Genomic DNA, 14,175 nt, shown 5'->3' on the forward strand with positions numbered 1-14,175 from the left:
GTGCAGGTTAGTGTTGCTACCTACTTCCACCGCCGCCTGTACGGTGTAGTGCCGGAAATTGGTGCAAAATTGGATCCAATTTCCCAAAAGATCCATTTTCCATTCCCCGAACCCCCCGGTGGGGGAATTAGTGTGTGTTTTTGGGGTGCGTGCGCATGTGTCGGCTGAAGTGTCCCGAATTTCTTTACCGTGCGCCACACTCTTTGGAGCTGTGGCAGTGTTTCAGTGTCTGGCTCGACCCACTTGATTGATTGGTGGCGGTGGTTGGTTTTAGTGGGTCGTTCCATATTTCTGGGTGTTTATTCCGTTTTCTCTCGTCTGTTTTTCCGCCTGCACACACACACACACAGGCTCCTCTAACAAGGTGTGTTTGAAAAGTGCTACAGTTCGATGTTACCTGTTTGCTTGCGTTACATATATTCCAGCCGATAACTTAGAACGTTTTGTTGTGTTGAGTGTGCAAAACCCAACAAGAGGGACCACACGGACCCCTCGGTTAAGTGCGACAGGCGTACACGAATTATGCTGCAGGTCGTTGTGCAAGTGGTACAAGTGCTAGTGGTAACGTGCCCGACAGTAATAGTAACATGTGTACCGCAAAGGAAGCGCTCTATCTCGAGCACCACCTGCTAAGGGTCGACACGATGGGACGCCTGGTGACGACTGCCGGGAGCAAAAAGTCGGTCCCGGCCAAACTGCAGCATCAGCTGACCACGATCGCATCGTCATCGCCACCACCATCCACCCGCACGGAACTCGTTGGACACAACGAGCTCGGCGTGAAGAACGGGCACCGGTCGGCGGACCTGGCCGGCAGCATCGCGGCCAGGACCCGGCTGCAGGATGCGCTGCTGCTGGAGGAGGAGCTCAAGCGTAGCAACCGTTTCTGCGATCAGCAGAACCGCTTGAACAAGCTCAAATCAACGAACGGCACTGACTTTGACCTCTGCCGCAATGGGCCCGAGTATGCCTTGGTGGTGCAGAAACCGGCCGCCCCGACGACGGCACACCTCTGGAGCTCGCTCAAGGTTCCGAAGAAGCTGAAAGGTAATGACAATCAATATCCCTCCTCTCGTCGGCGGAGAGAGCGTACGTTCATTCGTTTGAGCTGTAATTATTTGCCTTTTGCGGGAAAGTTGGTCATTATGATGGTAGGTCGGGCTGAGAGTAGAAGAAGAGCCTCCCAAGCTTTGGGCTTTGGGAGGAAGGAAGGCACACTGTCATTTGAATGATTCAATCGACGATTCCGCCGCTGTGAATCGATAAAATGGTTGGGAGCTCCAAGGTTGGGAACGTTCTCTGAGGTTCACGACGACGCGTGATGTACCATTGACGTTGATCGTTAAAACCCAGACGACGAGCAGGCTCTCGAGTAAAAAGGGATTGCACGAATGGAGAAACCATTGAAAGGTACGATTATGGTTGTATAGTTGCTTGTCGCACTCAATTGTTCGGTACTTGATGTAATCGTTAACGTGAATCGGGTGGTTGGGACACAAAAAGACAAAATGGCCTTCTGAATGTCGGATTTTAATGATACGATGTGGTTGTTGTCTTCTGCTTACGTTAGGAAACCCGAAATTTACCTTTAAAATCCAAATATTCGACGTTGCGTTAAAGTATATCAAGAATTTGAGCTCTGTTTGTCTTTAATATGTGAATAATTTATTCTTTCTATTATGTCTTGTTATGTTATGTTAAATCCAAATCCAACAGAGTATTTTTGTATAAGACATATCTATGAAATGGAAGAGCATTAGCAAACAAACAACGAACGATTTGTTTGAGCTCACCGAACTACATCAACCGAGCACATTCAAATTCGGCATTTGCTACCTTGCAACTTTGTTTGTAACATTAGGGGCGCATCTTTTGCGTATACGTTTCGATACCGCTCACTTCCACTCCCTTCATCGCACAGAGGGGGTTGAGCATTGAAATTTGCCGTTTGCAAAATTACGCGATCTCTCGCGACCGCAGCGAGTACCGCCCCCGACCCCGATAAATTAATTATTCCTCACGGAAACTCGATTGCAGTTCATTGGCGGCATTGCTGGCAAAGGCTGGTGCACCCACCCACCGTGTTGTGTGTGTGTGTGTGTGTGTGTGTGTGTGTGTGTGTGTGTGTGTGTGTGTGTGTGTGTGTGTTTGGTATTTCACGCTCTATTAGACAGCCAATCCATTCAGGGGTGCATCATTTTTAATGATTGGTGTGTGTGTTTAAGCAAAAGCTTGCTGTTGTTTCAAACACGATCGGTAGTAAAGAGGGAATTTGCTACGCATCGTGACCATGGGTGGTCATTTGAATGGGGCAAACAATGCAGTTTCGATATGTGTTCTACTTAGAAGCGATGGTAATGGTGGTGAAAGTGGTCCAACTTTGTTTTCAGGGTGATCTTTCTTATTTAAGCATGTTCCTAGAAATTCATCAAATCCTGTGAGACGAATAGTTTAGGGAGAGACTGATGGTCGCCGACAGTCCGTTGGTACAACCTTGTCTGATGTGATCAGTGAGATGCCCGTGGCGATGTCCCACTATACACACGTGAGCGAATGTGGGCGAAGGTAACGGCAGCACCATGAGACGTTTGCGGAAAAGACCTCGTCAGTTCAGATTTATAGGGCGTATTGTCGAGGGACCTATTAACGGAATGCTTTGTATATAGCTTTAAATATCTTAAAGATTTGTAATATCGGTTGTAGCACTGCAAAAGAGAAGTAATGGATTATATATTCGTATTTTGCTAAAGATGTTATACAAAGACAGATTTATCAAAGCATGGCTGTACCATTCTATTCTATTTTACATTTTGCGTTACTACAGTGGTCCGAATAATATAACTTTCGTCTCATTTTTAATGTTGCCTTGTACCATCATTTTCTGAGATATGTTCAATATTATTTATCGGATATTCCACTCGACTCTTTGGTGTGCCTAATTATGAAATGTGACTAAGATAGTAGTGATTTAATGTAATTAAAATGATAAAAAGATGTCAAAAATGGCTTTGTCATAAATATGGGTTTAAAGCCCTGAATCGGCTCTGTAATCTGTTATCAATATTGAATTGCAATATGCTAGTCTAGGCGATTTATGATACAACAAAAACGTTTAATGTTAATTATTTTCCATGAGCATCTGGATAATGCATAGTAAAGCAAGAGATATTTGAATGCAATTATACTTTACATATTTTACTTTAAATATTGTCCTTCTATAGTCCAACAATTTCTAAAATGTATCTTACCGTAAAGGGTCACCCTGTACCCCAGCGACAAGTTGTCGTCGATTCCACATACAGCTTCTTGCATCAATATTCTCGGCATTCTTTTTTTTGCTCGAATTTTCCACCGCTCCGTTTTATTTCGGAAAACCAACAAAACACGGAGAAACACTAATCCTCTCTCTCTCAACAAAAAAAAAAACCTAGAGAGAGCGGCAAGGAAGCGGCAAATGCGACGATGATGACTCATCGCTGCCGGGAAGAAGGGTGCCTCCTTGCGTGCACAGATTTCCATCACAAAACGCTGGGTTCGTCTTCTCGGCTCGATTCGATAGAGCGCCCTTGCACATGTTTTATCCTTTCCTCCCATCACCCCTCATTCCCTTTTAGCCATACGAATTCGTTTCCATTCGGTCGGTGCTCTCTCTCTCTCTCTTCCCAAGTGCTGGTGCGCGCGCACACAATTGCCACCGTATTTTCGGTCGCTTTTCCCACCCCACTTTTTGCGTTCGCCGAATTTCCACTTGCAAACTCCAACCACCCCGCTGGCAGTCCAAAAGTGAAGGGTTCTTTCTGTCACAGTGGGCAGGGTTTTCCTCCCTGCTTGGGTTGCTGTTTCCCCTGCCCTACCCCAAAAGGGAAAGGGAGTGCTTGGATGCATTCACGTCTCAAGCGCTGGTGTGTTTGTGTATGTGGTGTTTGTGAACTGTATGGAAAGGGAAGCCGGGAGGCTCTTCTTCGTCCTATTTTCCACCAGAAGGACCGTGTTTGGGGAGACCAACACACGGTCGAGGGCGCCCATGGAAACCGGGGCTAGTCACAAACACTACTGTAGCAGCAGCAGCAGCAACCACGTCTCCGGCTGTGTGCAACAAGAGCGCGTAGCCTCACACAATCAAACCTACCGCTTTGGTGGTGTGGTGTGCCGACGACTGTACACCATTGCCTACTCCGTTGCGGATGTGTCACTGCTGTCAAAATCCAACGTACGGGTGTCCTTTTTCCTTCTGTGCAATGGTGGACTGACTTTTGTTTTTCCACACGAAGACGCGTTCCGTTCGTTTCGCGGTGTCTGTGCAATTGTGCAAGAGTTGCTTCCTGAACGTTTCGTGTTGCAATAAAGCATTCTATAGTTCAACAATCGAGTAAAGAGGATATTGGTGTGTGTCCGGTGGTTTTGCTGGAAAATGGTGCACGTGATACGCACCCTTGCCAGCTGATTCGGTTGAAAATCGCAAATCGATTCCGGTGCACCAATTTCACGGCAGCGAACATTGAGCGAATTTCTGGACGGACTTTGCGTGATTTGTGACCCATTTTGTTGAAGTTTGTGTGTCTCGCCACATTACCAAGTTCCTGGCTTGTTTTGTAATTGGCGTTAAACAAGTGTATCGTTTTATTAGCCACTGCAGGTCGCCGGCAGGCAGAGCAGTAAAGTGCATTGACGTTCTTCTGCTGACCCTCTTCGTCGGTTGTCTCCGGCCGTCAGAACGCGTCAGACAATTAAAAACCCGGGTCGATTGCAGTGGCTCCAGCATAGGGAAAGATTGTGATCTTTTTCTTTTTGCTTTTTGAGGCGTGCAGACAACGTTGAAAAAAAGATTGCGTGCATATTGGAAGTCAACCGTGCTAGTGGTGGTGAAGCAGCCGTCTCGCCGCCGTAATGAATTCATTAATCTATCTCATTCCGTGGAAGAAAGCCAAACGAAATCTTGCGAAAAGTAGGTACAACCCGGGGGAGGAAAGGGGAAGTGATGGAGAGATGTGTGTGTGTTTTTTTATTGTGACTGTGCGCTGATGATGCGTAAGTGCATCTTTGCGTGTACGCGCTGCCTCGCACGGAGGGTGTCTGTTTGTTTAATTTCACTTTTGCGGTTTTTTTTAATGAACACTGCAAAGGGAGAAGAAGCAATGTGAGGGCTTTCCGTTTGTTAATAATCATTACATGCTACATGGGTTAAATTCGAAGCGAAGTGAAAAGCCACGAAAAAATGACGAACGTAGGTTTATGCGCTGATGCTGTGAATTTGCCCTTTCATAATGCAGTTGCATTCGGGTGTGTAACATTACCCAAAAACGAAAAAGCAAACACGTTAGTCTCTGATGAGATAAGGCGATAAAAACAACACAGATGAAGCGTCTCATTGCATAAAAATTAATTACTCTTACAGAGGGCATCGCGTGTTGAAAACTAAAACCCGGCCAGAGAGAGCGCTTTTTGCTGCAAACATTCTGATCATGTGAAAACTTACACGCGTTTCGCATGGCCCAAAAAAAAACGAAAAGAAGCCTTGTAATAAAATTGGCACATTCTCTCATACATTCATTATTACATCTCGCCAAAGGCACCGCTTGGCGTCCGCCGTTCCGTCATAAAAGAACGGCCTGAATGAATGAAATTGGGACACAAAAGAGGGAACTATGGTGGTGCATTGGAGAAGGGGATTTCGCTGTCGATCGAATTTCCACCCCGGCGATGGACTGTAATGTGGGCCTCGGATCGATTGCCCTAAATGAGTTGAGTAAAAGGCAGGCACAGGTGCTGTGTGTGTGTGCTTGTTTGGGTCTTTTCTTTTGGCAAAACTATGTTGCGGTTTCGCCGAAAAAGTGGGCCACTATTGGAGGAGAAAAGCCTTCTAGGCGTGGATTCAATTTGGGTTACCCGCATATTGTCCCCATGCGGTTAATTAAACGTATTAGAGCGACTTTTGCGTACACTTTTTTGGTCTTTATTTTGCAACAACTTCTTACTAACAAATATATTTTCCTTTTTCTGTAATTGCAGGTAAGCTTGCGGCCCATCTCCTGAAAGATAAGGAAGCCAACAAGGAAAACAGCATCAATGGAGGTATTTTTTTCCTTTTCCACTTTCGCTCTCAAGGTCTCAATTGATGCAATTCCAATGTCCTGCTCACTATCTCCCTCGGACGTTCTAACGGTTGCGTTACCCTACACAATGCGAATGATATCATAGCTATTAGTTAAGTAGAACTGCATCGTTGCAGTGCTGCAAGAGTTTAGAATAAATAGAAAAAAGCCAAAAGCAGAAAATGGCATCACACAGCAGCAGCATCATCATTCCGGCGTGGTGGTGGCGTCTGCGCAGATGCGCCACGGCCATCAGCATCGGCGGCGGCGGTGGTGGCATAATTCTGCCGGGTCGGACTGTCGCGACCGGTACCGCCGACACCGGCCCACCATCTCACCGTCCGCACTGCCGTTGGGTGTCTGCTGCCTCCAGCTGCTGCTGCTGCTAAACGAGACGGCAGCCAGCCGGCGGGGCCTAGAGGGCGCGGGTTTCGGACGCCAACGAATGGCATTGGTTTGGGATTTTGTGTTGTTTTTTTTTTGTGTTTTGCTGCTACTCTAACTTTCCAATATGTCCGTTTCTCTCCAACATACTGGCAAGTGTTGTTGTTTTCGGTCCAAGGTGGAGCGTAGAAACGGCATTGCGTACTATTACACCCGATCGATCTTGCAGATGAGTTTCGTATGGTGCCATCATCATGTATGTTGCCGATCTTTATCTTTCTATGCCGTCTTTACCTCTACAAGCACACAAGCAGCTAAGTGGCCTTACGCACTGGAACCTTATAGATGTTGAGCAAGTTTTCCGGAAGCAAATCTGTTTGATCTTTAGTTATTCTGATGCAGATGCTCTGAAGCTTCAAATGTGTACCTCGTTTTGCAAGAAGTTGGACCTGAAATCGGTTGAAGATGATTTGATGGATTCAACTTCCTCCAGCGATAGTAAATATTCAAAACTTCACATCTATCCAAACAAAAGCATCAATGTCCTAGGCTTTCGTCATCATCCAAACATCCCTCGATGATGGCTGAAAGTTGGCGAAGATCAAACGCCTAATAGACCCCAGTGTGGAAACTAGAGTTTCAGTATAAATTTCACTTGTGGCCCTCCGTCGACGATTATTCAATCTCGTGTCGTGTGGCTACCATATGGAGATCAGATTGCTTGTCAGTAGAATCGTAGGATCCAATTCCAACGCATCATTAAAAGAGTAGCGAATAGGCAACAAGTGGTTCCAAAACGAGGATAGTGAGATAGTTGAGATGGCATATTAGCTCATGTTTTTTATGACCTTGAGCAAATGGTGAACCCAATGAAGCTTTGTTTGAGTAACACGCTCGCTGACAGATTTAGTTATTTCAGGAACAGCAGTTCCGTGTGAATTTGTCTAAATTGTGTACTTAAGCAGCATGTGCACGAAAGAGGTCAAGCAGGGCGTTCTCTATGCAGATGATTTACATCATTCCCTTGGGTGAGACGTTTTTATTCCTCTCTCCCTTGAGGGAGAATAAATAATCAGACGAAACATTGTAGGCATATCGTTTTCCATCAATTAAAAAAACACGACAAGAGTATCGTTTTAACATCGCCACTGCACTGTTCATATCGACTAACTTGTCGCGAGACACTACCAATTTAATGGTAGTCGTGCCCTACGCGTCTGACACCCCCCCCCCCCCCCTCCCCCCTCCCCCTTCTATTGGGAGCTATAAAGCGTCAGAGTTTATTTATATTTAGATTCACCCGTTTTGGCTGCCTCTGGTTCACTCTCTCTCTCTTGTTTTGCTGCCTTCCATACGATTCCCAGTTTCTTTGCAAACCTCTAGGGGGAGTCTGGGAGCTGCAGCAGCAGAGCTGAGTGAGGCAACCACTGGCGCGGACGCATCAATTCCCGGCTGCGAACGCTGCGCATGACTCACGGACACAGCCAGCAGCTGATGCGAACGCGCGCGCAATCCTTTTTCACCAAACTCAATATGTCTCTCCGGAGCGATCGTTATGCCCAATGTCCGATGCAAACGGTTATTCCATTCGGACTGGGTGAGAAAAATCTTCCTACTCATGCTCGCGATCTAGAGAGGACAGTTTATTATAATTATGAGTGAACTCCCAGTGAGCGGGAATACGAAATGCGCAAGCTGAGAACTATTGCGCCCTCCCCCAGCTGGCCCATAGTGACGGCGATGATGATGACGAGCACTGGCGGTGAAATGTTTCAGTTTCACATTTGCTTACGAGACGGTCGGGTCCACACAAAGTACCCGCGTACTGGGTGCTCCTCAAGACGACCAGATTTTCGCGATTTTCCAACGTGTGTTGTCGCGTGCGGTGGCGCCTTCGACTCGTGTTTTGCGCAAAAAAAAGAAGATCGTTTGCGGGTGCGTGAACTTGACATCGGTTGACAGATCGGTTGGTAGTTAAGAGGCGCGTGTGTTGTTTACATTTTAAATGCTACTTGTCCGTCGCGCACACTACTTCCCCGCGCAAACTGGGAGCCGGATCTAATTTATTTCGGCAGTCCCGAGACATTAATGGATGTGCAAGTGAAGTTTGTTGTTGGAACGAATTAAGTGATTCATACGTCTCAACGGGGTACGGAGAGATTGAAAGGTATTTTTAATTTATGGCCAAGTGAACCGGTTGTTTTCTTTATTGTCAGTTTGACTGTGTTGGTGCCAGAAGAGGTAGTGTACGGATATTGTTTGAATAAACACAAGCTACTACTACCAGTCGGCATCCGTTGTGGTGATGTAAGTTTGAGTTATATTCCATTTTCTGTACGTTTTGAGCTATTTGAGCAAATTAAGTTGTTTGTTATGTTTAGTTGTATTATTAACTAAAATTAATCAATTCTTTAAAAAAATTAACAATCAATTTTTAAACCAGTATGGTGGGTTTTCATCCTTTCTGAATTCCATTTAGATCTGGTTCTGCCGTTAAAATGTCTTGCTCGTGATGTTTTCACCTCACCTTGAGATGAATAAAAACTGTATTGAAACTGCGCAATATATGGTAGCAGCTGACTGAACCACGCGCTTGCTTTTTTTTTGTAAAAGCCGCCATACGATCAACCGATGAAAAACTGAATGCGATTTTTCATGCGATATTTTCACCATGCACGAGAGCTCTTTGACAAAAAACTCGTACTCGTGTGCTTGTTTGTCTTTGTGGCGTATATTTTCTCTGAGTAAAAGTATAATACCCTCACAAACATTGGAAAATGACTTGATTTGTAGCATTGTCATTGAGATGTAATGATGGTAAAATACACAAACCAAAATCATTCTTTAACGGTTCTTTTCCGAACATTTACTTCAGCATACATCCGTGGACCGCAACCAATAATGATGTGATTCTGGTTGGTTCCCGAACATGTACATGCCAAAGTGAATTACAGAGTTACACAAACCAGACGCCGCGATGAGCAATGCCGCTTGAGATTCATGTTATTCACTCATCATACTGATCGTGTACTCCTGGTGGAATAATGTTTTAATTCTATTCATTTCCCTTTGCAACAACCGCAACCATAGTACCACATTACTCATTTCTGACAGCGCAAAACCCAATGATTTCTACCGAGCCAGTCCGTTGTAACTATGCATAAAGAAAAGGGACTTTCGCATCAAATGTTTGGGTGCTCAGTTTCGGTGAGAACAAAGCCATAACGATTGCAATTCCAACACTAAACTGTCCGTTCTAAATTGAAGCCAAGCATCAGCGTGAAACGCAATAACACTCTTTGCACTATCCTGTCGAGAGCTAATTTGAAATATTTGGAGTGATGTGCTGATATTTTTGCATACCCCATCGACCCACACAGTCATATCAAACGAACTGCCATACCCCCGGTTGTATCCGCAGTGGAAATGGGGGAAAATACAGTGCTCGACCTCGAGATAGGACTTCCACTTGAAAGCAACCGCATTGAAGTAGGCGACGCTACTGGGCGAGCAAAAAACGGAAACGATAGCTTGTTGAATTAATTAGTGCCGGCGTGGCGCGATGGACGGACCCGGGCCCCGGACCTGGTCAAGTAGCCGGCATGATTGGTGAGGTCAGCTCATCAGCAGGACAGGCTTGGCGCGGTGGATTATCGCATTTGCTGTGAATTTATCGTACTCACGCACACGCCTATCCTGCGGGCGGGTGTCCATTTGGAGTACGAGATAAGGATGAGACGAGCGGCTCACGGTTTGCGGAGAGCTTTATGATCCCAATGGTATAGGAATTTTCGTTCTGCTGAAATGGAGCATAGTTAGTCGGGGAGTAGGATTTATTCACTTTCGACAGTTGACTGCTGTGAGGCCACTACATTTGCTTGGAACTGTTGGAGTTGGATCATTATTTGTGTGAAACGTTCTCTGATGTCTGGGGCAGAGTTCATGGTGAGTTGAGGAGATGGAAACGTTTGATCTTTGCTTAGATACGCTGTTGGTGATAGTGATGGTGATATTATAAAATAGATCAATGCTGCTTAACATCAACGAATGTAACAAATACTCAGAAATAGTTTGGAGTATGGAGAGGAACAATTTTCGATCAGATTATTGAGGCTTTTTTGGATTATTTAAGGCATGAGTCATCAATACAACATTTTTTTGGCTTTAGGGTACTTTCCTTCCCAATACATGGGACGTGTACCTTAAGCATTCCTTTGCTTATATACCTTTGGCAATTGTTTCAGATATGTACCTATAAAAGGTATATCCTGCTCTGGAGTTATTTACCTTTCTTAGTTCCCTTTGTGAAAAGGTACATGAATTTCGTAGGTTTGTTTTTTTTAATAAAAAAGCAAAAATGAAGCGTTAGTTAAATTTTTGAAATGATTTATCGCATTTTAATATGCATACTTTCATTTTTTTTTTTGTATTTAGTCAAGAGTATGATGACCGTGAATGTATTGATTTGGACGAAGCTAAATAATATCTAATTTGATGTACGGGATATGCCCATCTTTACAAATTCAACAGCTTAAGTTTCTGCATCAGGTTCTTCTCACAATCCTATTTCAATCACTACCGCAAATCGAAAGTTTGCAAAATTTTCCCTCCACAATTGCTACATTTCTTCCCCCCAAACGGGTAGAGAAAGTGAGTTTGGAGGTGAAATAAAAAAAATCAAACACCGCAAAAAAGATCCTCACGCCGTTTCTCTCTCCATTGATTGAGCTCAATAAATCACGCGCCAAAAGCGAGGGTAGGGAGGGATAGGCTTGGAATTGGACATATTGGACTCTGGCATTTGATTTTTCTTCTCGCAATCATATCGCGGCAAACGCAAAAAATGGCAAACATGCGCTCAAACAGCTTCGCAATTGCGAGGTGTGATGAGTACCAGTACGAGGGTAGGAAGGAAGTAGTCAGTAGACACAAAAAAGTATAAATCATACGAATGAGAAGCAACAAGCGGTAAATTATTGTAGATGTGTTTGTGTATGTGTGCATGTATTATTTTTTGTTGTTCCTAAACCTCGCGGAACCGTGCTAAAACATTTAATTAAAATCAGCCACCCATCATCGATCCGCACATCGTATCGGCTTGTCAGATACGGTACGGTGGTTGTGTGTTGGATTGGTGAAACTTGGACTCTAACAACAAGGACAAAAAATCTTTCCGTGCGTACAATCAACCATAAGAACTGTAGAGGGAGAGAAAAGAAGAGGTTCAGTTTAATCCGGGTATTATGTGTGTGGATTTAATTTGGTGGAATGCGTTGCTTCCGAATCACTGCAACCTTTGACTTCACATCAAAAAGCAGCAAGAACACCACCGATTTAAGCTTTGATCCCTCGCATTGAAATAACCCCAGGCCGGTAATATTGAGCAAACTGGGAGTTCGGGGGAGCTGCTTTAGATATTTGTTGTTTGTACGGAAGTTTTATGGGTACGACACCTCCATCCGTCGATCACTGCCGATACACGCCGTGATGCAATCGGAAAACCCACTGCGTGCGATGCACATTCCAATCTCGCGACGTCTTAAAAGAAAGCGTCTCACGTTGTCGAGAATGAAGGGATAGCTGTGGGTGAGAGTTGCTACTGGCGCTACCAGAGCTGCATCAACCACACACTGCACTGCCATTGCAGTTGGAGTTTGAGCTGCAAGCAATAAAATACGATTGCAACAAACTAACACAAAATGAACCCGTCCGAATTCTCTGGGCCACCATACCACATGTCGCCCGCCCAGGCACAACTTCCGACAGTAGACGGACCGACCTGATGGTCGTTCAATCTTGACCGGTTCTGTTTCTGCCTCGACACTTCCCAGAGACCCGTGTGCCGGATGTATGTGGGTATGAGAGGTTCATGAAAAAAGGGGTGTTATTTTTGGCCGTTCTATTCATCTTTTTGTGTTTTTGAGTTGCTCGAATGCTGTATGCTGAATATTATTAGCGCCTCTCGTGCAAAAGAAACGGATGGGCGCCTTGGTAACACTACCCCGCTGCAAGGATGCACATTTGGTCCAGTTTCCGAGGAGATCCGGTGTAATGGCGTGCACCTTGCTCGGTTAGAAAAACATCCCTTTCTGGTGTGTTTCAGACATGGTATGGAGCGTTTTTTGCCCTCTCCGGCTACTTGTTGCATTGTTTTTTGTTATTTTAGATTGTTTTCCTACGTCGTTGTTGTAAGAACTAATGTAACGGGGATGTGTGCATCTTTGTAATGATGTCTGCTGTCTCTCGTACCCGCTGCCCAGTATCACCTCATAGTGCGCCTCGGAGATGAGCTGTTCTTTAAAACAACAGTTTACTTCCTGCCCACAACGGATTTCGATGTGTACCCGACGGGATCTCTGCCTTCCTGGGTGCTGGTTACAGATATATCCGGCTTTTGGAGTACCGCGAGCCTACTTACTCTTCTTACCCGTTCCACAGCGAACAGCGAACACATTAAGCCGTTGCCCTACCCTGTGTCTCACTTGGAAACATTGGAAAATGGTTTCAAATTTCTCCGGTACTAAAACACCGGTGCTCCGTATCGGAAGCTATCAGTGTGCGTGGTAATTGATGTGAGGCAAAATTAAAATCATGTCTCCCCTCTCTGGTGGGACACAAACCGATTGGGGAAATGAGACACCTTTCGAAAACAGAAGCGCAACAAACGACAATATCAACAACACTTACACCGTGGTTCCGTTCAGTTGGTGGTACTCGGGGCATGTGACAGAGGCTGCCAAACCCGCGCCGTGGCAATGGCTGGAAGAAACGGAAGAGGCATGGTAATTAACTGTGGAAAGAAGCGTAGCATTTTTGGAGCTATTTGGGATAAGGGATACTCCTCTTGTGTTTTTCTTCTACTCCACCGTTACTAAATACGGGCATGGAGAGGGAATCGTGATGGTGATTGGTTGCGCGTTTCATAAGAGACGGCAGGGACCGGCCACCCAGGACCGAAAGACAAGAAGGCAAGTCATCCGACTGCGTTACATGATACAACGCGGTAAACGCGAAGGTAAATTTGAAGTTGGCGTTCCGTTCCCTGGAGATCTCCAGACCCCACAACAATTAACAGAGCACTTCGTGATGGGGAAGACAGACATGACGACAACGACAACAACAGCACTCCGCCACCGCCCGTTGTCATTGTTTCATCACTGCGTGCGGAACTGGCGTAGTAAAGATGTCGTTGGGGGCCTGTACGGAACCGCGAGCACTGTTGAGTGGTGTTTGAGTGATGGCTAACTTTCGGTTTCACGGCGTAACCGAAACTAATTGCCATCGTTGTCGTTGTCGCGACTTCCTGCAACGCTTGTCCAACGGGCGGTGGTGCCGTTTGGGCAGGAAGCAGCCGAATGATTGATTGAAATGGGGAGTTTGAAGGGGAGGTGCAAAACTCGCCCAGAGCGTGGAAACGGTGAGCCACTGTTAGGACAGGTAGCTGTACCGTGGATGTAGTTAAGCATCCATTTAGTTTCCCCTTTGCGGTGGGTGTCTTACTTACAGTTGCATCAGAGGTACTTGCCTTTAACGTGCTAAGTAAGTGTTGATATGATGCTTCATTTATCAAGCTAGAGTAATGGAAATGATAAGTGGAATACCAATGCAGCATTATAGAAGTATAGAAGGTCCCAGCAAAATGAATTCAATAATTTTAATACACTTCTTATGATCTCTGAAAAAGACTGCGAAGGAGAGC

At 45.3% G+C, this 14,175-nt stretch overlaps 1 protein-coding gene across 7 annotated transcripts in view; it reads left to right on the plus strand.

Moving 5' to 3' along the window:
* The window catches only part of LOC5668232 (uncharacterized), a 153,329-nt gene that overhangs the window by 122,719 nt on the left and 16,435 nt on the right, over positions 1–14,175 (plus strand). For 6 of the 7 annotated variants that reach the window (XM_061662094.1, XM_061662095.1, XM_061662091.1 and 3 more), the window contains one exon: positions 6,010–6,072. The exons of the other annotated variant lie outside the window; for it this stretch is intronic. In XM_061662094.1, the coding sequence (XP_061518078.1) occupies positions 6,010–6,072 (63 nt within the window). The remainder of the gene's footprint in view (positions 1–6,009; positions 6,073–14,175) is intronic. 7 annotated transcript variants of the gene reach the window in all.

The sequence above is a fragment of the Anopheles gambiae genome, chromosome 3, assembly GCF_943734735.2.
Source record: "Anopheles gambiae chromosome 3, idAnoGambNW_F1_1, whole genome shotgun sequence".
Classification (NCBI taxonomy): domain Eukaryota; kingdom Metazoa; phylum Arthropoda; class Insecta; order Diptera; family Culicidae; genus Anopheles; species Anopheles gambiae.